Below are 25,636 nucleotides of genomic sequence, written 5' to 3'. Positions count from 1 at the left end.
CCTGTCTGCCGTGACAGCACGTCAAGGACATTATCCTGCAGTCCAACCCGCTCCTGGAGGCCTTCGGGAACGCCAAGACCGTCCGGAACAACAACTCCAGCCGATTTGTGAGTCTCTTCCCTGTTTCAGAAAATGTCACCTGATGGGTGATGCTGATACCCCTGATTTACGTCTGCTATCCCCAAGGAAATGGGAGCTTTTCACATACCATCAGGAGGCTGCCTTTTCAATCTCTTCTTCATTTTCTATAGCTGTGTGCTGTCAGGATATCCATTTGCCCTTTCACTGAAATTATTTTTGAGCCTCGGGATAGAAGATAATTTTTGAAAACAGTTCTCAACCCAAGTTGCCTCACTAGGGAAAATAAAAATTGATAGAAGTGTCAGCTTTGGTCCTGGAGGGGTTTGCCTTGTACCCTGGCGGAAAGACCTTCTTTCCCAGGCAAATAAACGAGTTGACTAGATTTGCAGGTCTTCTTGCCTTGCTTTTGGTTCCTGGAACCTGGGCCGCGGACACGGAAGGTAGCAGACACTTCGATCCTGTATCTTGGAGAGAACTGTCCTCCTCCCTGTCATCCAGAGTGAGCCAGTTGTCTACCCACCCCTCAGAGCTCTGTGTATTTGTTTTAGACATATTCACGTAACATAATCACATCCAAAAGCAACTGGATGCAGCCCGTCAGATGGCCTCCCAACTGGTCCACTCAGCCCAGGGCAATGGAAGTGTCAGCCAAGTGCATTGTCATGAATGCCCACTTAGACATTTTTCTGCCTGAGTGTCTCCTCGGGGGGTGAATTAGAAAGCTGGCGAGGATGCATAGGAATATATCCCCCTTGACAAAAAGCCACATTTACAAAGAAATGAGTATTTGGCCAGTAGCTTTGATTTATGTAGATTTTATATCTTATCTCAACCCTAGATTATGTCTGGCAGTAAAACATTCAAGGAGCCATCTGTGAGGCTGATTCTGGACCATTTTAAAATAAATAGTGGGAATTTTGGAGAAAAACAATTTCTCTTTCAGCCTTCTATTTTGGAAGGAAGCTTCTATTTCCAAGAGAATTCTTACTAAGGTCTCATGCAGTGATTGTTAGATTCCCTGGTGAGTTATAGCTCTCCTTATTGCCTTCACTTTCCTTGCTGTTCGATACTATTCAAACTATTCATTTGTTCACCACTCCTATTTTTCTGCTTAATGCCTGGTTGTGTTATCTTGAAGAAGTTTCTAGGTAATGAAATACAAAAGAAAATGTGAATGAATTTTCCACTTGACCTTTTTTTCCTAATTCTCTGTCTCAGTCATATAAAATGTCTCAGTCATATAAAAATGCACTTGACCGGGGCGCCTGGGTGGCTCAGATGGTTAAGCGTCTGCCTTCAGCTCAGGTCATGATCTCAGTGTCCTGGGATCGAGCCCCGCGAGCCTGCTTCTCCCTCTCCCTCTGCTGCTTCCCCTGCTTGTGCTCTCTCGCTCTCTCTGTCAAATAAATAAATAAAATCTTTAAAAAAAAATGCACTTGACTCTCTAGCTACCCATCCCCCCCTTTGCCTTCCTTAGAGAGCAAAAGAATAATTAAATCGGTATTTTGATGTTTCCAATATAAATTATTCTTTATTCTTGGACAAGGAGGATACGTCAGTCATTTCTTGTAAAACAAAACAAAAATAGCCAGCATTTATTATTTTTCCGATTATAAAATTTCATGTAACCCTGATGGAAAGATGAGAAAGAGTGTGAGCGCATGCGCACCCACATACCCACCCCCCCCCCCCACCACACACACACAGAGTAAGGTCTGATGGGGCATCCAAAGGTATTTCCATTAATAATGAGAGAAATGTAAATTAAAACTATATATCATTTTCTGTCTCTCAGATGAGCAAACATTAAGGAGATTTATAATACCAGAGAAAAAACACTATTGGTTGAAGCCTGACACATTCCCCTAGGAGAGCAATTTCGCATTTTTTATCAACATTTAAAATGTTCAGGGGCACCTGGGTGGCTCAGTCAGTTAAGCGCCTGACTCCTGATCTCGGCTCAGGTCTCGATCTCAGGGTTGTGGGTTCAAGCCTTGTGTTGGGCTCCAGCGTGGAGCCTATTTAAAAAAAAAAATTTTTTTTAATGTCCATTTTCTTTGACCCAAGAATACTTTTAAGGTGTCATATCTAAGTTTCCTGTTAATAATGACTTATTTAAAAAGATATCCATAATATATTGTTAAATTTCAAAAAAAATAGGTTATAGAACAATATTTATGATATTTATAGGGGCGCCTGGGTGGCTCAGTCGTTAAGCGTCTGCCTTCGGCTCAGGTCATGATCCCGGGGTCCTGGGATCGAGCCCCGCATCGGGCTCCCTGCTCGGCGGGGAGTCTGCTTCTGCTTCTCCCTCTCCCACTCCCCCTGCTTGTGTTCCTGTTCTCGCTATCTCTCTGTCAAATAAATAAATAAAATCTTAAAAAAAAAAAAAAAAAATATTTATGATATTTATAATATAATATGGTCTCATTTTTATTTTAAAAGGTACGTTATATAAAACTTAACTAAGGTGTCTGTAAATCAAAGTTTGACTATATTGTTAACAAGTGATTATTTAGTAGGAGGGAGTAGAAGGGGCATCAGGGTGGGAATATAGGTAATTTCTCTTTTTAAAATGGATATGCAGGGACACCTGGCTGGCTCGGTCCATAGAGCATGCAACTCTTGATCTTGGGATTATGAGTTCGAGCCCCACACTGGGTGTAGAGATTACATAAAAAAAAAATCTCTTAAAAAACTGGACATGCAGTATGAATCATAAAAACTCACATAGTTCCACTTACACCAATCTTTTCAAGTTTTAAGAAATATATTATGAAATATTTCAAACACTATTTAAAAATAATACAATGAACACCAGTGTTCCCGGTACCTAGCTTAAGAAATAAAATATTACCAAGAATCAACATTTCTTTCCGTTTAATTATGAAAATGCAACATCCTTTCTTCATACAAGTTCCTCTTTTCCCCCAGGCTGCTCTACAACAAAACTAAACTTTTGGTCTCTTGTTAGGGGTTTTAACTTTTATGTAACAAATTTGAATTGTTTGGAACAGTGGTTCTCCACCTTGGCCACATATAAAAATCACCCAGGCTCTTTAGAACTGCTCAGGTTTGGGTACCAGTCCCTAAAGATGGATTTACTTCTCTGGGGGCACCCGGGTGGACAGTCGGTTAAGCGTCTGCCTTCAACTCAGGTCATGATCCCAGGGTCCTGGGATCGAGTCCCAAGCCCTGCATCAGGCTCCCTGCTCAGCGGGGAGTCTGCTCCATCTCCCTCTGTCGTTCTCTCTGCTCTGCTCATGCTTTTTCTCTCTCTCACACTCTCTGTCTCAAATAAATAAATAAAATCTTTAAAAAAAAAAAAAAAGGGGGGGCGCCTGGGTTGCTCAGATGGTTAAACGTCTGCCTTCGGCTCAGGTCCTGATCCCAGGGTCCTGGGATTGAGCCTCACATCGGGCTCCCTGCTTGGCGGGGAACCTGCTTCTCCCTCTCCCTCAACTGTTCCCCCTGCTTGTGCTCGCTCACTCTGTCAAATAAATAAATAAAATCTTTAAAAAAAAAAAAAAGGCTCCCCAGGTCTTTGCAACAGGGCAGCCAAGGTTTCGAAACCATTCTGGAAGGGCTTGAGAGTTTGTCATTTACTACATCTGCCATTCCTGGATTTGATGTCCTGTTTGGTTTCATTCCCATCCCCAGATTGATGGGGAATAGTTAGGGGGTACACATGGACAGACACTGATTTATTCCCTCCAAAAAGTGCCAAAAGGAAAAGATGGTGAAGGAATAGTCATCTTAATAGGAAGCATGGGGAATCTTGTTCAGCAACCATTTCTCAGGAAGCACTGCAATTTGGGATAACATGGTTTGTGGTCCTTCTCTCTGTCTGGTGCTTCTAGGTGTTTTGGGGTTTATTTTGGGGAAGGGGGAAGAGTCATCAGAATAAGACACATAGACAATTAGAGGGTGGCCTTCTTTTGTAGCCTTTCTTATACTTGGAATCTGCAGTTGACTTAGCAGTAACACAGCATGTAGTGGATGCTGTAGGCAGCAGGAAAAACACAAAATGGGCTTTTCTTGTCCTTAATGAGTTTATGGTTCTAGTCCCAGACTTGCGGCCTGGCAGGAGCCAGCCCTGAAATGGGTGGATTTCATCAGTGTACACATTTTAAAAATATTTAATATTTTAAAATATTAAAATTTAAAAATGTGAAATGCAGTTAGGCTGGGCATGCTCCACCAGTTTGAACCCAGGCCGTCACTCCCTAACACCCACATTCTCATCTTTTCCTTCGTCTACATTTACACTCCTGGCCCTTTCCGAGGACGGGAGAGCAACCAGATTCTAGTGAGAAAATGTCATTTCCTTAACAATCTGGACACCTTTCCAGCTAAATCCCAAGGCTTTATTCTCCTTTGTTCCTTCTGAGAAGTAATTTAAAAGGAAATAATTAACTACGACAGTAACAAAACTCTCCACACCCACAACTAGCTGGAAAGAACATTGTTTATAATCAAGTGTTTTTACTTTATGTAAGAACGCTAGATGACCCAGAGGTAAAAGGGGTGCCTTTTGCTCAAAGCCATGAAAATACGTCTGGCAGAGGGAAAATTTGTTCTCCCTGAAAGAGGCTGATGGAGTTCGTTCTTGCTAGATCAAGGGAACCTTGAGATTTTCTGTCCCATTCTTTACAGCTTCCGGCTTAGCAGGCAAGCACCCACTGGGGGGAAATGGGCAAGGAATACAGCATATCCTTATTTAGTCGGGCTGGAAAGGTAGACTCTGTCTCTCAATTCAGAATCGTGTGACTGGACAAAAGCCCTGGTTATTGTCTGATAGGAAGAAGTGAGGAAGTCTTGATCAGAACTGGGAATAATTCAGAATGTATCTTTCATTAATGAATTTCCTTGAATTATATGCTGTATTCAAAGCCTGTTTGGAACATCACGTTTCTGTGCACCAACCATTGAAGGAAATCCCTAACTTTCTTGCAGGGAAAATACTTTGAAATCCAGTTCAGTCCAGGTGGGGAACCAGATGGTGGAAAGATCTCCAACTTCCTTCTGGAAAAATCCAGGGTGGTGATGAGGAACCCCGGAGAGCGGAGTTTTCACATATTTTACCAGGTTTTCCTTTATATTTTTTCTTTCCTATTTCCTTATTCCTTCTCCACATTAAAAAAAAATTTTTTTTTTCCTCTCAGCTCTCAGGTTTAGGCAATCTAGTCTGCCAAGCCAAGGAGTATTTATTACTATAGTATGTATAAGTCAATGTGCAAAAAATTGTGAGGATGTCCCTACCTGCGAGGAGAGTACGTAATCAAGAAGTGTTAGTGTAACTTGAGAACAAAACTAGGAGTGCTTGATTCTTTGCCAGGCAGGAGTCCACGTGGGGAGGTGTGGCTGGGAGGGCGCGCAGGGGAACGAGGTGGGGAGGCTGCTCTGGCAAGTCAGGTGGACCGGCTGGCAAGGGTGGAAGTCTCCCGAAGGGGAGCTCAGAGGACAGGCTAGAGGTGGGCTAAGGATCTTTAATCCCCGGTCAGGAAGGTCTGACCTGGACATGCGGAAGCCGTGGAGAGTGCGGCCAGAGCAGTGTGCGGGTTGCTCTTAGATTATGTCCCAAGGCTTCGAGTATCCTTGGATTCGCCTACTTTTTAAAATCTTTTTAAGTACTTAAGAAATCTAATGATACCAAAACAATTTCTTTATGTATGAGTTTATGTATTAGCATTTCATATATCAGGGGTACACGTCAGATTTTCTTTGAAGAAAGGCCTGCAGCTGTTTTTTGTGTTAATTTTGTTATGGTTTGAAGATCATTGGATTAGAAGGAAGTTAAAAGCTGTGTCGGGAGCTCATACAGTCTTTTCAGTTAGATAGCTATCTCAGATGATGGCAAATCATTCTTGCAGGTGGCTAGCTAGCGCGTGATGAGGAAGTTTATTCTGGGGCTTGGAGAAGTTCAGAGTCAAGGAAAAGCTTACGGCCAAGAGCAGCATGTGTCTGCTGGCAGAAGAGGGTTGAGAAGGGGGGAGCGGTTTGAAGATGCAAATGAGAGGCTGTGTGATGCGGATGGGGAGGAAACACAGAAGGGGGAAAATAGGAAGGGGGTGGCACAAAGAATTTTTTTTTAAAAGATTATTTATGTATTTATTTATTTGACAGAGAGATAGCCAGAGCACAAACACAAGCAGGGGGAGTGAGAGAGGGAGAAGCAGGCTTCCCGCCGAGCAGGGAGCCCGATGTGGGGCTCGATCCCAGGACCCTGGGATCATGACCTGTGCCAAAGGCAGACGCTCAACGACTGAGCCACCCAGGCGCCCCAGCACAAAGATATTTTGAAGAGGCAGAAGAAAGCTAAGGGACCCTGATGTCATGGGTGACCTAGAACTTCTCTGTAATGGAGATGACGTTCCCTCTTTGCGGGGCGTGGAGCTGAGATGACATGAGGAACTTGACCGAGATGGAGAAGTGTGGCTAGGCCCTCTCTTTCCCTAAATCCCTCCGGGCTGGAGCAGGCAGAGCCAGCTCACAAGGGCTGTGTGCATCCCTTCCAAGCACTTTTTCCTTCGGGGCTATTTTCTTGGTAGTCTGAAATCAGTCGTGGTAGGAGTATTTACACCACGACAGTCAGCAAACACTACAAATCCATTTTTCTCCCCATGAGTTGATGGTTGAATATCTTTCTAGCACACCACTGGTGGGAGCCCTTTAAGAGGGCCTTGCTCGGACCAAAGGCAAACATCAGAGCGGGCACAGAAAGCCGCGGGACAGTCCATTGGGTAGGAGGTTTCAGAATGCCAGAGCGCGGGACCTGGGGCTGCTGTTCCACAGGCATCCGTGGGGAGAAGCGCGAGGGGCAGCTGCACGTCATAAAGCCCTAAGCAAGTTGAGCGGAAACGAAGTAATATAGCCTGGCTTGTTTTCCACTCCTCTGAGGGCTCTCACCCACACAGCACTGCAGTTCTCATTGGATGAGGGGAAAGTCTCAGCTCGTGTAGGTCTTACCAGAGTTCAGAACTCGAATTTGCGGAGATGATCCGGGGCTACCACCAGCAGAGCAGCTATCCTGAAGCCCATATTTTGGAGACGAGGAGCACCCATCATTTCAGAAGGCAGGGTCAGAACGTGCTCATCACCTGGGCCCCGGCGTGGGGCCTCAGCTTGGTGGGCACACCACATCCCGCTTCCTTTTGTCCAGCTCATCGAGGGCGCCTCTGCAGAGCAGAAGCACAGCCTCGGCATCACCAGCATGGACTATTACTACTACCTGAGCCTCTCTGGGTCCTACAAGGTGGACGACATCGACGACAGGCGGGAGTTTCAGGAAACACTGGTAAGTGTTGGCTCAGGGCCAGGCAGGAGGGGCTCTGCGGCACCGAAAGGGCAGGGAGGGTTAAGAGCGAAGAGCCGTGGGAAATTTCCACCTCATTCTGCTGCAAGCTCTCCATTTCCTTAAACCTGTGTGTAAGCACCCTTCAAGAGCCGTGCACCCAGCTGCCTGAGGACCATCGAATGAGTTGAAATGGGTGAAGAAGTGAATTCCTCATCCCCCACCCCCACCCTGCAGGGTCTCTGATTAACAGGTGAACACTGTTGTAGGTAATACATTTACCATCCCGGTTTGCCTAGAGCTTATGCCACTGCTGAGCTGTTTCCTCAGAAAGGTGAAGCGAAGACCGCCCTTCTCATGTTTTCCAACACCCCCGAGTGCATTCCCTTTACCTCCACACTGAATGGGCCGAGGGCAGCCCTCGCCTCCGTGCCCTTCCCGCAGTGTGCATGTTACGGTACCAAGTGTCAACCCCGGAACATTACTGAGGGGTCACATCTTCAGGGAAACAACTCAGTAAGTCAATTTAGAACTTTCTCGGACTGTTCACCCATTTAGCCTCAAAGAACTGCATCACCCTCTGCCTTTTGAGTCAGCTTCCTGCCAGGCCCAACCCTCAGCCAGACCCAGAAGCAAGGCGGGGACCCTGACAGGGCAAGTGGGGGTGCGGTTTGAGGGGAGCTGACCTGCTTGGTGGGGGGGGCAGGCTGCTCAGGCAGACTGTATCCTGGGTGCAGGAAAGAAGACAGCACCAAGGGGCCACATGGCCTCAAGGGAGCAGGGAGAAGAAATGCAGATGGGGGGCCTGCATTGGTCCTAGCGTGTGGTGCTCTTAGGATTCAGATAAATAAGTCTCGGCGTGTCAGCTGGTTTTACTGAAGTTAACGGGCCTCAGAAACAAGACTTTCCTATTAACGCTTTCATTTCATTTGCTGGAGAGTTTTAATCAAGATCCTTTCTCAAGTACAATCTATTTTTGCCCTCCTGATGTGGCAGAAGATCTCCAAAGTCCCCTTGGAGTAACTGGAAAGGGGGCATCCGTGCCCTTGGAGGCAGGGGGGTGGCAGAGAGGACACCCACAGGGCACAAGGACAGGGTGCTGACTGTGGGTATCCTGCTGCTCCCTCTGTGTATCTCTGCTCCTGGAGATCTCCTGCTGGGGGATTGTGTGCTGGATCTAAAGACAGAACTGCCTTCCCAGTGTGCCCCTGACACTTGAGAAGAGTGCGTGAGTGCGTTGGGCAGTGACCGTGTCCTACAGGGCCTTCCAGCTGCCACTGCCAGCTAAGTCCCATGTGGCCGCACAACTCAATCTAAGCTTTGGCTTCTTTTTTTTTATTTTTTATTATTTTTATTAACATATAATTATTATTTGTTTCAGGGGTACAGGTCTGTGATTCATCAGTCTTACATGATACACAGTGCTCCCCACAACACATACTCTCCCCAGTGTCCATCACCCAGCCACCCCATCCCTCCCACCCCCCTCCACTCCAGCAGCCCTCAGTTTGTTTCCTGAGATTAAGAGTCTCTTATGGTTTGTCTCCCTCTCTGGTTTTGTCTTGTTTCATTTTTCCCCTCCCTTCCCCTATGATCCTCTGTCTTGTTTCTCAAATTCCTCATATCAGTGAGATCATATGATACTTACCTTTCTCTGATTAACTTATTTCGCTTAGCATAATACCCTCTAGGTCCATCCACATCCTTGCAAAAGGCAAGATTTCATTTTTTTGATGGCTGCATAATATTCCATCGTGTATATATACACACCACATCTTCTTTATCCGTTCATCTGTTGATGGACATCTGGGCTCTTTCCATAGTTTGGCTACTGTGGATGTTTAAGCTTTGGCTTCTTTATTACGTGCTTAGCAAGCTGGCGGCTGACCCACCTGGATGATTTCTCGTTCCTCCTCCAGCACGCGATGAACGTGATCGGGATCTTCGCGGAGGAGCAGATGCTGGTGCTGCAGATCGTGGCGGGCGTCCTCCACCTGGGGAACATCAGCTTCAAGGAAGTTGGCAATTACGCGGCCGTGGAGAGTGAGGAGTGTGAGTAGCTCTGGCGCACGGCGGGTGAATGCGGGTGGACGATCGGTTGGCGCCGCCGCAGGTAACCGGCCGATGTCCTTTGCTAGGGTCTCAGCCAGGGATTTGGGGGAAGTCTTGTGTCCTTTTGGGGCAGAACAAATGGCCTTCAGAGAGTCCGGGCCTCTCCTGTTCACCTGCCGTCCTCACCACATCCCACACCAGTAGACCATTCATGAGATTGTCTCAGTTTCAATTTACCATCAACCTTGGGGGAGTCTGGCCGAATTTCACACCTAGGTTTAAAAATAAAATGATACTTTAATGAAGATGAGAGTAATAGCCAAATAACTCCAAAGATTGGTCTCCTAAGAAAAATCTTCTCTGTACCTGACCTGTAGGGCCTCCACTCACCTCACGGTCCTGAAGAGCAGCCGATTGTGTTTATGTCAGTATGGAAAGCTCGCAGACGGAGCTTATCTGGGGGCTGGTTTAGATTGGATTCTGAAAACAGAAACGAATGGGCACTGGCTGTTGTGTTGATGTTGCTGGTGATCACCTTTCATGGTCACCTCTGTAATAGAGCCTGAAGACTGAAGGATCATGTTTGCTCTTGGGGAAGAAATCGGTCCTTCCTGCAGACACGTTATTGGTTTGTGTGGCAACTTTAGCCTCTGAGGCATCGGATGGCTTTCCAGGCTGCTCTCAACCCACACAGCCTTTAACCACCCAGGAAGACATTTCTTCCTTTCTCAGCATTCTTCCAGAATGATAAATTTAGATGCTTAGTAATAAATAGTATCCCACTCATTGCTGACAATGCAGGGAGGCTATTTCCATTCCAAATAAGGTTCTTTTTTTATATTTTTGTTTTCTTTTGTGATAAAAGAGGGAAGTTCTGCTAACTTCTGATGTCTATCTGATAAAGAGAATGATGAATTATGTTGACCAGGGAAGTGAGTGGTGGGGGAAAACAATAAATATACACAGTGTGCATAAAGTCTAGAAACAGGATCTAATAATAATCACTATGTTTCTAGACTTATGTACAGTTTCCTTCACATTTAACAAATGCACATATGTATCCAGGAGGGTCATTAACACTTGTCCTTTTTAACACTGACAGTGTGGGTTTCTTGGTGGTTGCTCTGGAAGCAGAATGAATTTCTCTTGCCTTCTTGGATAGTACAATCTTTTATTGCCTCTTTATGCTGGAGAACAAAACAACTCTGACACAGCAAGCCTTCCCCCGTATGCTTGAGCCAAGAAGTGGTTCATTGCACATCGATGCCTGGAGGAAGTAGCCTCCTCAGCCAACTGGGTAAGGCCCAGGATTGGCAACTGCCTTGCAATGCCTTGATTGGAGTGGTGGAGACCAGGTGAGGCTGTGCTTGAGACTAAAGAGAGCTAGCAAAGAGTTGGACCCTCCTTCTGAGGATTTCTTTCCTGCTCACTTGGTATACCTTAACATGAGTCATTACCTTAGCAGAGTGTCCCCCTTTGCTCGTCGCCTTGTTCCCTTCCCCAGAGGGCACCAGGGTTTCCAGTAATATGTGTTCCTGAGCCGCGATGCTCATCCATTCTTTTTTCTCACTTTTGTGCGTAAATGGGGGCATAACACATCATGTTCTACAGTTGCTTTTTCACTTCACATTATGTCTTGAAGATTATTCTGTTAAGAGCTTCATCCCTTTTTAGCTACACAGTATGCCATTGCTTGGCTATGTGTACTTTTACTGAACCAATCATCTCTTGGTGGATATCAGGGTGGAACCTCTGCGATTACAACACTGAACACTAAAATGAATAACGTGGTTTGTGTCATCTTTCTCATGTTTGAGTATATCCCATGGAATAAATTTTTATTTTTTTATTTTTTAACGATTTTATTGATTCATTTGACAGAGAGAGAGCACGAGCACATGCACAAGCGGGGGGAGCGGCAGGCAGAGGGAGAGGGAAGCAAACTCCCCGCTGAGCAGGGAGCCCGGCACGGGGCTCGGGCTCGATCCCAGGACCCCGGGATCATGACCTGAGCCAAAGGCAGACGCTTAACCGACTGAGCCACCCGGGTGCCTCCTGTAGAATAAATTTTTAGAGGGAAGTGTTCGCCCATGTTTTTATAAGAGAAGAAAGCAGACTTCCTCTAGCTATTGTAGAAAAAGATGGTAAGATTCCGTCACAGCTGACCTAATAAAGCAAAACAGCCCTCAATGACAACAGATTGTGTTATTCACCCGACCTTAGACTGCTGGAGCTGTAGGATTTCCTGAGACAAACCTGTACATTGCTTAGAAGGCAAACAAACCTCAGCTTAAGCACATGTGTATCCCCCATAGTCACTACAGTAAGATGACATACTTTTGGAAACAAGTCTTGCTCCAAAGACATTAACCTGTGAATGTTGTTGAAGGGAAAAAAAACAAAAACAAAAATAAAAATAGCAATGGAAACTATGAGTGACGGTGCCCATCTTTTTTGCGGTGTGACCGATGGATTAGAGAACATGGAACCTCAACACTGAAGACAGCCCACGTTTACCTTGCCATTTCTTTTAGATTTGTCAAATAGCATTTTGTTTTTGCTACATCTTTTTAGTTTATCTCCTCTGTACTTCAGATGCACCCAGAAAAAATTAATCCAACTTTGCTTTACACTTCAATGCAATGACAGAAATCTGTTCTCATCATCAAAATGTGTTGCAACATTATTTTCTAGGAGGTTCTTTTATGTTCTGCATAACTCTGATTAACGATACCAGAGTTATAGCAGCATTTTGAAATTAATGCCTCCTCCCTCCCTCGCCCCCTCCCCACAGCCTCCAAGCTTATGTACTGACGTCCTTCTCCAGCCACACCTGGACGTGCCCTCATGGAAGGTCACAGCCTGAAGGAAGTCAGTATGAGCAGCCCTATAATTTCAGCACCAGGGCCGCCACTGAAGAAAATACAGGGCCCTAAAAGCTTGTACTTGAAAAACATGGCATGGATTTTTTTTTTTTCCAAGCGAGTACTAGATTTCCTCTCTAAACTTTTTAGGGGTCTCCCTAAGCTTGTGGCTCTGATTCTTGGCCAGATTCCATGCTTTGTTTTTTAAGTGCTGGTCCTTCACTCCCAACCTCTTCTATAGAAGCTATGGGGGACTCAGACATTAGTATGTTTCTTTTTCAGTCTTAGATAAGCTCTTCGTGTTGTATTTCTTTAGTTATGGTCAGAAAGATAATGGCATAAACAGTTTTACAAAATATTTTTGTTTATTTATTTTTAAAGATTTTATTTATTTGACAGAGAGACACAGTGAGAGAGGGAACACAAGTAGGGGGAGTGGGAGAGGGAGAAGCAGGCTTCCCGCTGAGCAGGGAGCCCGATGCGGGGCTCGATCCCAGGACCCTGGGATCATGACCTGAGCCGAAGGCAGACGCTTAAGGACTGAGCCACCCCAGTGCCTCATTTTCACCAAATATTTTAACTGTGTCCCTATTTTAGCATGATCAGGGGCTTGGGAGACGCCCTGTTTTATAAAACAGACAAATGGAGGCTAATTATTCATCGTATCAAGGCATTTACTGTGTAGTTACCGTGAACAGTGAGGGGCCCTTGTGAATTTACTCTAAACCCTTGGTAATAATATCTACTCTATCAAGTGAGACATGTATGTATCTGACTAACTGCCTAGTGGTGGTGATAATAACCAACATCATAGCTTCCCCTTAGTAAAGACCTCTTACATGTCAGACACTTTGGTAAATGTCTCTTGATTCTCCCAACAACCACGCATGTGTCTAGTCTGCCTTATGGGCATCTTACGTCCTTGCCCTGTGCAAAGCTTAAGTTTCAGTTTAATGGAAGACCCATCCAGATTCCTAAACATATGTGTTAACATGAAAACCAAACTAAAGGAATTGGCCATTGGCAAATGAGTGCCTTGATTTTGTTCACATGCCCTTTGTAAAAGGAAGCACTTATACGAGGCAGAGCATTTCGGTAGAACACGAGCATAGATAATAAATACCTTGCTCTGGCATTATACTTCTTCAAAATGCATTCACTGACTTAATCTCGTTGGAAGGGATCTACTGAGAAATGTCAGCCCGTTCAGTCTAACACCATCTGTGAGATTCAGATTATTCTTTATTGGGAGGCTTGTGATTTTTGAGCCTTATCATAAAGTCTTTAACAAAATCCTTTTATCAGAAACTTTTGATACAGTTTTATGCAGAAAAAAGAAGACTCATATCCCAAGTTTAGAGTTTGGATTTGTGTCCGTGAAAATCTTTCATTCATACTACAAAAGATCTGAGCATTCTTTCATGACCCAGAATGGTGTCACTTACTCATATTAGAGTGTTTGGAGCAGAAATCAAGAAAATCCATTTATATCACTGGCCCTCCTCTTGGCAAGTTTCATGGCCTGAATAAGTTACTAAGCCATCTATTCAGCTCTTCTCTTCGAAGACCAAAGCCATGTTACTACGTGTCCTTAGGATGGCTTGGGTGTGCTGTGGGATGAATAGCACCAATGCCCTCCGTGTCGCTCCATCTGCCTCTCCCAGAGACATCTCGTAAATCACACCCCCCCCCCCCCCCAGAAGCCATTCAGGCCCCCTTTGACTCTAACCTAAATTTCTCCTACCATGCAAGGACCTCCACTGTCAGGGTTCACCCTAACCTTGTAACCGCCTACCTTTCCACTGTGGCCAATGCTGGTCCACTTCCTGCACCTTTACTGTGTCTCCTACCCTGCTACCTCCACCCCTGTGCACATCCCACTGCACTCCCCTCTTCCCTCTTCCTCTGCATCTGTACAAATCCTGTTCATCCTTTCAGGCCCCACCCGAATCCCACATCTTCCTCGACTACCCCAGCAAGTCATAATACCTTCCTGTTCTAAATTCCTCCAGGACCTTATTTTCTCCCTGTATCACATATTCAGCTTTTAGTAGGCTTCTTAATTTGGTAAGCTGTCCATGCCTCATCTAGACTCTCTCCAAGATTTCTTAACATTTTGTGTTCTGTCCTCTCTAGTAAACCTACATGTGGTAAGCACTCAAGAAATAGGTGATTATTATGATATTGTGATTATTACTTTCCTGATACCAGGTGTTTCAACATCTTTGGGAAAGATGCTATGAAAACACCGTACCAGAAAGGAAGAAAACAATTTTTGGAGCCAAAGAAATGACTCTTGATTTAGTTCCTTCCGGGCTTCCTTGCTGCAAGCTTGGAGAGATGTCCATTTTAGGCATGTAGCTGTGATCTCAGCAGGGGGATTGGTTCCCCATCCTTCCTGGATCACTGATTGGTATTATTGGAAGTCTCAGCCGTCATAGGAATTGACTCATGTAATAGAACAATTGAGAAACAGTGGATGGGTGTGTGTGAGACTGCTGGTACGCAGTCTTCACTAGAGTGAAAGTTTTTGGGGGGCCAGTGACGGTGTCTTGTGTCTTGTAGGTGCACATGCGCACACACAAAAGTGCCTCCACGTGTTTACGAAGTGAATTGTTAAAATTCTGAAAGACAATCATGTTTTATTTTGTTTTCTATAGTTTTGGCTTTTCCTGCATATCTTCTGGGGATAAACCAGGACAGGTTGAAAGAAAAGCTCACAAGCCGGCAGATGGATAGCAAGTGGGGAGGCAAGTCGGAGTCCATCCACGTGACGCTCAACGTGGAGCAGGCCTGTTACACCAGGGACGCCCTCGCCAAGGCTCTGCACGCCCGAGTCTTTGACTTCTTGGTAGATGTAAGTAAACACAACGTTGGTGGCATTCCACGTCTCAGCTCTAAAGAGTAAAACTACTAAGGGCTTTGTTTTCATGTTTTGGCCTGTTCCTTATAACCGTTAGCTTACTCCTCCACTTTTTATCCTCTCACCCTGGGATTATTGAATCCCACTTTTGCTTCTAGAATTGTCCAGCAAGACATTAATATGGTAACAGCTTCTTATGAACAAAGTATTTAGTAAAGCCAGAACTACAGAACAGAGAAGGGGAAGACCCGTGGTCATGAAACTTGGTTGACTCTTGAGCCTAAAGCTTTAGAATACTGTATTTGTCATGTATTGCTATGTTACAAATTAACCCTGAATTTAGTGGCTTAAACCAATAAGCATTTATTCTGTGACAGTTTCTGCAAGTGACTTAGCTTGGTGGTTCTGACGTAGGGTTGAGGCCGAAGTCCAGATGATTGTAGCTACAGTCACCTGAAGGCTTGACTAGGCTTGGAAGATCTCGTTCTAAGATGGTGCGCTTATATGGCTTTAGGCAGGACACCTCTGATCCCTGCTGCATGAGCCTTCTTTTGGGCTGTTTGAATGTCCTCACAACATGGCAGTTGGTTTCCCGTAGAGGGAGTGATCTAAGAGAGAGAACACGGAAGAAGCCACAAAGCTTTTAATTTGTAAGCTTGGACTCGAATTTTGACACTCTGCCGTATTCTGTTCGTTAGAAGCAAGTTACTAAGTACAGCCCACCGTTAAGGGGAGGAGAATTAGGTTCTACCTTTTGAAGGGAAGAGTATCAAAGAGTTTTTGGATATATTTTAAAACTACCATAGACTGTTTATATGATGGCATAAGCATATATATATACATATATAAGTATACCACGCATAGACTCTGGAAATTAGTCTTTCGGCCGTATGGAACTGCCAGGGACAGCCTGTGCTAATCACCGTAGCCTCTGAATGGTAGAATAAAATAGCAAACATTTCTACAGCCCTTACTATGTGCCAGATGCCATTCTAAGTATTTTAGGACAAAACAGTGCGATTCTTCCCACAACCACGTGACTCAGGCATTAATATCCCGGTTTTTACAGATAACTTAGGTATGGAGAGGCTAAGGAACTTAGCCAAAGTCACACTACCATTAAGTGATAAATCTAGGAATCACACCCAGGTACTTTGGCCGTGTTCTAGCTCTTCTACTCCTCTGCCTTTTATACGTTCAAGCTAGAAAGAACCGTAGGGGGACCCTAGGGCAAGAAGAGCAGCATGGCCATTTGCTCCAAAACATCTGTGTGAATCCTGGCAACAACATCTATCAGGCTTAAAGTGTGGTTAGGTGTGGTTAGGGTTGAGTAGGGCAGGGCAGGATAGGGTAATTATTTTGTGTACTTTCTGTGGAAGGTCAGGGTCATACTAAACATTAGTCATCCTTTTAACTTGTCCAGACTCCTCGTTTTACTGACAAGGGAATCTTAAGCCTAGGGATTGGTGGATTTGCCCGAGGCTGTTCAGCAAGAGAGTGATGCAGAGTTGACAGTAGAACCCACGACTCTTATCTCTTTGTTTCCCATCCCGTGCCTTCCAGTGCTGGGGTTCCTACCTTACTTTCTTTTTGCCTGCCCTTAATTTTTTGTGTGGTAAAAGCGGATGGACGCCCCATGTAACTAGAGCTAACATTTCCTGGGCACTGAGCAAGAGCCAAGCACTGGGCTGAGGGCTGTGTGTCACGACGCATTAGCTCACAAAAGAGGCCACGTCATTCTCTTGGCCCGGAAAACACCTCTGGTGCTTCCACATTCATTCAGGTGTTCACCATCTCTGGGAACTTTTCTCCTCTGTCCCTACGTGCCCCACCTGCCTTCCTGAGGCCCCTGGTGGAACCCACACCAACCCTCTCGAGTTAGGTCTGGCCATTGGCTTGCATGTCCCTTCTCACAGTGATCCAGAACACAGACATGGTAGACGTTGTGCCATTCCATGGAACCTCAGACCCTGCCCCTGGCCCAGGGCAGCCTTGGGGATTCTAATGTCACTGTCGTTGGCAAAATCATAGTGAGGATTCAGTGAAACACATGGAAAGCGTTGAGCAAAGCCGGGCACCAGTGAATGGTAAATACACGGAGGCTGCTTATATTCTCATGACTTTAATAATAATGATTGGTATTATTATCCGTAGCCGGCTCACCCTCTCTCTAAGCTCCTAGCACCAGACATTGTCGTCACGTTGATATCCCTCCCAGCTGTGTTGGGGGCAATACATGGCTACTGAACGGGGTCAGTGGAAATAATATTTATGGATGTTGTCTTATTGGTTCTTTATACGAAGTAGGTTTTACTTCAGTCATCCGAGATGACATTTTCTTCCAATTCTTCAGACTTCCTGAGGAAAAACTAACTGCCGGAAGTTAATGGCTTTCATCGTTAAGCAATAGTAGCTTTTTCGGATCCTGGTGGCTTCCCAGAGTACTTGACCTTGCAGCAAGCCTTTTTTTGAAGCTGCAAGTCACCTCTCTTCTTGTCATCCTCTGTCTCCAGCCCTCAGTAGCATTTGCTGGGGACAGTACCTTTCCCTTGACCCCACGCGTGCCCCTTTCTGAGAGGAAATGAGTTGATTGCCATGCTGGTTACTTTCTCCTAGTCCATCAACAAAGCAATGGAGAAGGACCATGAAGAATACAACATTGGCGTCCTGGACATCTATGGCTTTGAAATATTCCAGGTAAGGCCAGTTTGGACGAGTGGGGCTGTGGGAGGGTGGTGCATTTCATCTGGCTTGAAAGAAACAATTCTAGGTAATGGGGAAAAAACCCACTACAGTTCCTTTTTGCCTCTGTTTAAGTTGTTCGTGTACCTTTACTAAATTAGTTTCTCCTAAATATAAACTATGTCGCTGTCTACCGATGCCTCCAGCATTTCTGTTAAGGCTTCTCACATTGAAACATTTCACTTAACCGCTTAAGAAATGACTTTATAATGATTTCACAGAAACAATTACATGCAAGTAACTTTTTTTTCCCCCCCAGAAAAATGGCTTTGAACAGTTCTGTATCAATTTTGTCAATGAAAAATTACAGCAGATTTTTATTGAGCTGACATTAAAGGCAGAACAGGTAAGCAGTCCCTCTTCTTTCCTCCTGTGTTATTTCCAGTGTGTTTTGTTTAAAAGATATGAAAGTTCTCTTTCGGTACTAGATTCAAGTTTTAGTCTCGTATTAGGAAATACACTTAATAAAGTCAGGCAGAAAAACCATATGCCGTTGTGACATTTTAGTCTATGAAATGTAAACACCATCTGCTACAGTTTCTTTCTCCTTTAAGCAAGTGATGTTTTGAAGTTGGACTTATTACTGGCTGCTTTTACTACTCTGACTCATTGACCAAGTGGAAAATGGAAACCTAGTTCCAACCCCAATTGTCGATGGCATGGACTGTGTTCCAGAGGAAAAACTTGGGTTTTCTCAGATTTGCTCTACTCCCAGTCTTCCTTAAAAATCAATGTGTCTTTAACAAAGCTCGTAGTTTTCATTCTGACTTGAAGTAACATGCCTTGGTTATAGTTTCTCCTCAAAGTTCAGGGCAGGTTCCCTTTGATTCTGGGTTCCGTGTTGTTTTGGATTCCTAGGGTTGCTGTCGCAACGTACCACCAACTGAGTGGCTTAAAACAACAGAAATGTCTTCTCTCACAGTTCGGGAGGCCAGAGTCTAAAACCAAAGTGTTCCTAGGGCCACACGCCTTCCTGGGTCTTCCAGCTTCTGAGGCTCCTGGTGGTCTTTGTTCTGTGTCAGTGTAACTCCAGGCTCTGCCTCTCCCTTCACATGGCCTTTCCTCTCTGTGTGTCTCTCTGTGCCCAAATCTCCCTCTTCTTTCTCTTGTAAAGACACCAGTCATCGGATTAAGGGATCACCCTAAATCCAGGATGATTTCATTTACAAGATCCTTAGCTTGACTATATCTCAAAGATCCTATTTCCAAACCTTCCATTTCGAAGTTCTAGGACATGAAATCTTGGGGGACACGTGCAACCCACTATACATGTGAAAGGCTATTTGGGGGACATTAAGTCATGGAAGTGTTCGTGCCTCTGCCTGGGAATCCCAGTGAGCAACGGTTTCCACATAAATCTCTGCCCTGGTGTTCGAGCCTTCCATCTCATCAGAGCAGGGTAAAGGGTGGTAGGGACTGAGACCGGATGATGTAGGCAGAGCCTAGGTCATATAGGAATGTTGTCCAGCGTGGTAAAAGCTTCACATTTCGTAGGAAGTATGATGGGAAACCCTCGGGGAATTTTGAGCAGAGCATGACATGGTCTGATTTGTGCTTTTGAAAAGGTTATTCAGGCTCTATAGACCTATGGAGTGGGCTGAGGGGAAGACAAACAGGAGTAGGAAGTTTAAAAACCAGTTAGGAGACTGGGCAAGAAATGGTGGGGGTGTAGACAATGATGGTACCATTAGAGGTAGTAACACCGTGAGAGGTGGTCAGATTCAGCTTGTGTTTTGGAAAGTGAGTCAGCATGACTTGCTCAAAATAATTAGCAAGGAGCCAAGAAGGAAAGAGGAATTAAAGATGATTGCTCCCTTTGTAGCTTGAATCACAGGGCCAATGGTGAGGCGATTTGCTGAAGAGTGAGATTAGGAGAGTTGGTTGGCGATGGTGGGGAAATGCAGAATCAGATCTCCAGTGAACAAGTTCCATTTGTAAGGCCTGTGACACGTCTGAACAGAGACTCTAATGTATGAAATGTGCATGACCCTGGAACTCAGGGGGGAGGTCTAGACTAGAGAAATGAATTCGGGGGTCATTAGCCTGCAGGTTCGATTTAAAACCATGGGATTGATTGAAATCCCCTAGAGAAGCAGGGCTGAGAATATAGGAAGGCTGGAAGATTGAGTCCAGAGACTCCATCAGGTGAAGATCTGGAAAGAAGTTGACAAAGCAAGACTGGTGAGGAAGGAAGGAAACCAGGAGAACGTGGTGGTGTTCCTCAAGTTAAATGAGCAACTGGCCTGAGTGAGGGGCCTTCCCTTTGGGTGCCTCGAGGCTAATCTGTACCGCTGTCCTTACATTAAATTCAAAGAGATGATTTTGTAACTGGACCCGTAGGTTAAGCCATATTAAATTGCCATCGTTTGTATATCAAAAATGATTGTGTGGTAACAAATTTCATAGGGTTCAAACTAAAAATTACCAAGCATGAGGCATCTGGCTGGCTTAGTCGGTAGAGCATTTGACTCTTCATCTCAGGGTCGTGTGTTTGAGCCCCACGTTGGGCACAGAGTTTACTTAAAAAAAAAAAAAAAAAAAGAAAGAAAGAAAAAGAAAGAAAATTACCCAGCAATGAAATGTTCCTTTCAGTTCCCATTTTATGTCAAAGGGCATTCAAATTTTTCTTTCATGGTGATCTCTGTGCCTTTACTAGTCATCTGTGTGGCATTCCAGCTAGTCTTCACTGGGTAATAATGTGAATCCCCGCTTTCTGTCCCTCAGGAAGAATATGTTCAAGAGGGAATAAGATGGACACCCATTGAGTACTTTAATAACAAAATCGTGTGTGATCTCATAGAGAACAAAGTTGTAAGTATCAGTCTGGTGTGTCTCTTCACTGCACACAGGTTTGTGTCAAGTGGGTTTTTGTTCTCTTGTGTCATTGCTTTAGGGGAAGTGATAACTCTGATGCGCAGAGAATTTTAGCAATGACATCAGTTGTGTGTATAGATGTCTGTGTAGTAATATGAACATGTGTATATGAATAAAATGTCAGTTTACAAATGGAAGTTGTTACTGAATTCTGAGAGAAGACGTCTGTGACTTAAATGGGTGGCATAGCAAATGAAGAGGCATAGAATTGGCCCTGCCTTCTGGACCATCTATACAGCTCCTAGGACTGTAGCCCTAAAATTTATCCAAAAGAAAACAAGAAGGGTGTAGGCAGAGATCTCCACAGTACTGTTTGTTTGGTTTGGTTTTTTATAAAAGTCCAAAACTGGAAATAGTAAAAACATCCAAAGACAATTCAGTCTTTAAATAAACTATAGCATATCAGAGCAGGAAAACACAGACATTAAAATAGTAAGTATGAAGACTATGTAAAGCATGGAGATTGTTTATAAAATAATGCTATGTGAAAAGAGTAAATGCATGAAAGAATGTGTCCACTCTGTAGCCGTGTAAACCATGCCTCTGTGGGTAACAGGTTGAAAGCGAACATTAAGAAATGTATCAGGGTCAAAGGAAAATGTTTTCATTTTTCTTTTGGGTTTTTAAAAGCAACTTAGTACAAGTAGGCGTCAACAGATAGTGATCTTTATATGAGTTTGAATAGAACTTCAGGGAGTTAAACCTTTTTTTTGAAAATGGACTTTGCTCCATCATTGGATCTAAGCGGTTAACTCCCATTTGGGATTATTAATGGCATTCTTGCTCAAAGGGAAAGACTGACTTTCAAGATGGTATCTTGAGTCTGGGGAACTATTTCCTTGCTAAAGAAAAGACCTGATAAGCCACTGAACTGGGGCTTTCAACAGTCACTGAATTGGGGCTTTGCTCACTTGGTCCCATCAGAACCCTCCTGGGATCATGAGCATCCTGGATGACGTGTGCGCCACGATGCACGCAGTAGGGGAGGGGGCAGATCAGACGCTCCTGCAGAAGCTTCAGATGCAGATTGGGAATCACGAGCACTTCAACAGCTGGAACCAAGGCTTCATTATTCACCATTATGCTGGAAAGGTATGTCCAGAGAACGGGGTCCCGCGGGATAGGAGAAGTTACCCTTCCCAGTGTCTGCCTTCATTAAGCCTTTGGGTCTGTGATCTGTTTTCTCATGAGGCAACTGATAACAATATCCATATAGCTTCATCTGCTTCACTGTATTTTATTCATTCAGCATTCATCCATTCATTCAACAACACGGGACCTATGAAGTATTTGCAGAGGCAGAACAAAGGGTAGTAGACACTACTGCATATTTTTAAATCATGTATTGCCCTGGCGTGTATATTAACTGCTGAAGGAATGGATTTTTGTCTTGCCTCTTGCAGCAATCGCAAGCCTGTATCCCTCACCTGCCTGTGCCTGCCGGGAGTATACATAAGGCTTGCTCTGGGGGCCCCTGGCTGGCTCAGTCAGTAGAGCATCCGACTCTTGATCTCAGGATCGTGAGTTCAAGCCCCGTGTTAGGCACGGAGCCTACTTAAAATAAGTAAATAAATAAAAGTAAAGGCTTGCTTTTGATGTTGGTCCTCATAAGATGCATGCTTATTGTGTGCCTCCCGGGCACCAGGCTTTGTCTAGGTGCCGGTGAGACAAAGATAAGTGAGTTGAGGTCATGATATTTAGGGTCTTCTAATCCTATGGAAATCCACTGGTCTCACCTTTCATCCCATCTACTCTCTTGTTAACCAGGGTCCCTGAGCATGAGTTTTTGGCTGACTTGATCCAATTATGATACCATTTGTGGAAAAAATTGCAAAACCTCAGATGACATGTCCCATTGCAATGGATTAATGAGCAGAAGGAGTTTTCTTTTATTCTATTGTAATGAAAATTTAGGGAAAGAATTAAGTTTATTACTTAGACAGTCCTGTGGATTAACTAGAGAAAGGGTATGTGGTCATGGTAGCTGGAGTCCTGATCATAGATCATCTGGGCCATGTAGGCAGCCGGGTACCACTCATCAACATCCACAGACCATCACCACGTAAGTTAGCTAACAAGTTAAATAAAACATGCACAGCCTTAATGTGACAGTTCATGGTGAAATCCCTATTGTACATCTGGAAATATTCACATTCTGGTAAGAAGAGCTATGCCAACTTGGATTTTTTTTGTTCAGTGAAATACTTACAGGATAAAATTAGATTTCTTTCCATTCTTGGCCAGGTATCCTATGACATGGATGGCTTTTGTGAAAGGAACCGTGATGTGCTTTTTATGGATCTGATCGAGCTTATGCAGAGCAGTGAGCTGTAAGTGTGTTTTGCCTTATCTGACATGGGATGTAGGTTTGATCAAATTTTCAGTGTTTAAAAAAAAAAAAAAACAACAACTTACGGCATTTGAGTGGTCAGCAGTTAGTTCCTTTGAGCTCTCAGGTCTAGATTATCACTGGACAATTTGGTTTTTCATAATAATTTTTCTTTTCCAATCCCATGTACCCCTAATATCTTCTGCCTCCAGATTCTATGTGCTATGTGCATGCCCTTCAGGGCCCCTAGCTTCATCATTTTCAGCAGTATAATCAGAGAGAGGCGACTATCCTGGGGTTGGGTTGGGATGGCCATTTCTGACTAAGAGTGGAATGTTCTGGTTCTGTGATACTCTGCCCTTAGAATATCATCCCAGGAATTTTCCATGGTCACTTAATTTTTTGAATGGCTAAAGGCTTAGCAGGATGTGAGATGACGTGTCCCCGAAGCACTTGGAAAATGGCTCAAAAAATTTGGGAGGGGCAACTTAAGAGGGATTTCCTCGGGGCGCCTGGGTGGCCCAGTCGTTAAGCGTCTGCCTTCGGCTCAGGTCATGATCCCAGGGTCCTGGGATCGAGCCCCGCATCGGGCTCCCTGCTAGGCAGAAAGCCTGCTTCTCCCTCTCCCACTCCCCCTGCTTGTGTTCCCTCTCTCGCTGTCTCTCTCTCTGTCAAATAAATAAATAAAATTTAAAAAAAAAAGAAAGAAAGAAAAACGAGTGTGCTTTTCAGGCTTTGGCCGGAAGTTGTTGTTCTCCATTTCATTCTCTTCCATCTGCCCCCTGCAACTCCCCTGGCCCACATCTCCCCGTGTTGTACTTCCCCGTGCTCACGCCCCAGCTTTGGAGATCCTGAATTTGTTTTTGTTTGAAAACACAGAAAATCGATTTGCTCCTCTCTTAAAACGTCAGGTCAGCCGAAAGTCCTGCCTCGTGGGTTTTTATGCCCGTCAGGTGCAGACCTGCTTTCAGATTTTTTTTTTTTTAAGATTTTATTTATTTATTTGAGAGAGAGAATGAGATAGAGAGAGAGCATGAGAGAGGGGAGGGTCAGAGGGAGAAGCAGACTCCCTGCTGAGTAGGGAGCCCGACGCGGGACTCGATCCTGGGACTGCAGAATCATGACCTGAGCCGAAGGCAGTTGCTTAACCAACTGAGCCACCCAGGCGCCCGCAGATTTTTTTTTTAATTATTAAAATTACTGCCAAGTTTGAGAGCTGTTGATGCTCCCATGTAAACTCCTGTCCTATAGACACGGTCTGTTGCTTATTAAACATGTTTGCTGCAAAAATCTGTAATCGCATCTGACTTTATTCAGTCAGCTAGCACATATTTATCAAGCACCCACCGTGTGCCAGGCTGTGTCCAGACACCAGGGGCACTGAGGTTACTAGGACATTGTCCCTGCCCCGTGCCTTGGTGCATATGAACAAATGCAGCTCCACTGGAGCGACTAATGAAAATCTATTCAACAGGCAAAGGATTGGTGAATTACTGCTGTTCCACTTAAAGTAATTTGTACTCAAAAGCACAGTTTGTCAAGGTTTTTTGCAGGGGCGGGAGGCACAGTGGACTACTGCCATTGAGTAGACAAAGGTCACTGATGCAACAGAATATCCTACAATGTGTAGGGCAGCCTACCCCTCCCCACCCCAACAAAGAAAATTCTCCAGCCCCAGATCCCAGTATCAATAGCACCAAGGTGGAGAAACCCTGCCTTAGATCAAATCAGGATCTGTACTGGATCTTGACAGTTCATACACATACCCGAGCTCCGGTCTGTCTTACTAATCTTAACGCAGCAAACCCGTACTGACTCCCTCCATGTGTCCTCTAGTCAAGGTGTACCTCGGTTCCAGTGAGTGGGCAAATTCAAAAGGCAGAGTTTTAAAATGTGTTTTCCAGGCTTAGACGCTAAGGTGCTTAGATCTTAGAATTCTTCCTCTGTTTCTCTTGCCCACTGCTTATTTCCCCGAGACACACCTTGATGGCTCGTGCTTTGAGTCAGATGGCCTTTCTGGAGCCAAGGTTATGCACTTCTGCATGACCTTTCTGTCCATTCTCCATGGAAGTAGGCTTTCAGCCCCTGAGGTACCCACTGATTGCTAATCCATTTTCTTTCTCCCTTTCCAGACCTTTTATAAAGTCCTTATTTCCAGAAAATCTGCAAGCTGACAAGAAGGGACGCCCGACTACTGCCGGAAGCAAAATAAAGGTTTGTTCTATTTGGGGAGGTTTATAGATGCCTGTAAGAGGCAGGGTTTTCTAGCAGTTAGGAACTGCACCCCGGGCCAGGCTGAGGTCAGGGAGATGTATCAGCCCGGTTACAGAAGATGTCCAGACGTAGTGCCACTGCTTGAAAAAAGGGACAGGATGCACGCCGAATTGGACTTGGTTGTCCTGAAACCCCAAATGGACATTAAACACCTCATAGCTTCACAGTCAGCAGATGATAATCAGCTACTTTCTATGAGGAAATGGCTTTAATCGGAATCTGGAAGAATTCACATTAAACAAGCAGAGAAAATTTTAGGATTG

The 25,636-nt window shown here is 44.7% G+C and overlaps 1 protein-coding gene across 1 annotated transcript in view; it reads left to right on the top strand.

The window, feature by feature from the left end:
* The window catches only part of MYO1E (myosin IE), a 191,147-nt gene that overhangs the window by 116,606 nt on the left and 48,905 nt on the right, over positions 1 to 25,636 (top strand). The window contains exons 6-16 of the mRNA XM_032417903.1: positions 18 to 107; positions 5,038 to 5,169; positions 7,244 to 7,378; positions 9,295 to 9,427; positions 14,952 to 15,148; positions 17,771 to 17,851; positions 18,156 to 18,242; positions 20,621 to 20,707; positions 21,695 to 21,862; positions 23,015 to 23,100; positions 25,232 to 25,313. Of these exons, the coding sequence (XP_032273794.1) occupies positions 18 to 107; positions 5,038 to 5,169; positions 7,244 to 7,378; positions 9,295 to 9,427; positions 14,952 to 15,148; positions 17,771 to 17,851; positions 18,156 to 18,242; positions 20,621 to 20,707; positions 21,695 to 21,862; positions 23,015 to 23,100; positions 25,232 to 25,313 (1,278 nt within the window). The remainder of the gene's footprint in view (positions 1 to 17; positions 108 to 5,037; positions 5,170 to 7,243; positions 7,379 to 9,294; positions 9,428 to 14,951; positions 15,149 to 17,770; positions 17,852 to 18,155; positions 18,243 to 20,620; positions 20,708 to 21,694; positions 21,863 to 23,014; positions 23,101 to 25,231; positions 25,314 to 25,636) is intronic.

This window comes from Phoca vitulina, unplaced genomic scaffold, assembly GCF_004348235.1.
Source record: "Phoca vitulina isolate PV1807 unplaced genomic scaffold, GSC_HSeal_1.0 scaffold20, whole genome shotgun sequence".
NCBI classification, from domain to species: Eukaryota; Metazoa; Chordata; class Mammalia; order Carnivora; family Phocidae; genus Phoca; species Phoca vitulina.
The sequence above is the reverse complement of the archived record's forward strand: the minus strand, read 5'-3'. Positions and strand labels throughout refer to the sequence as shown.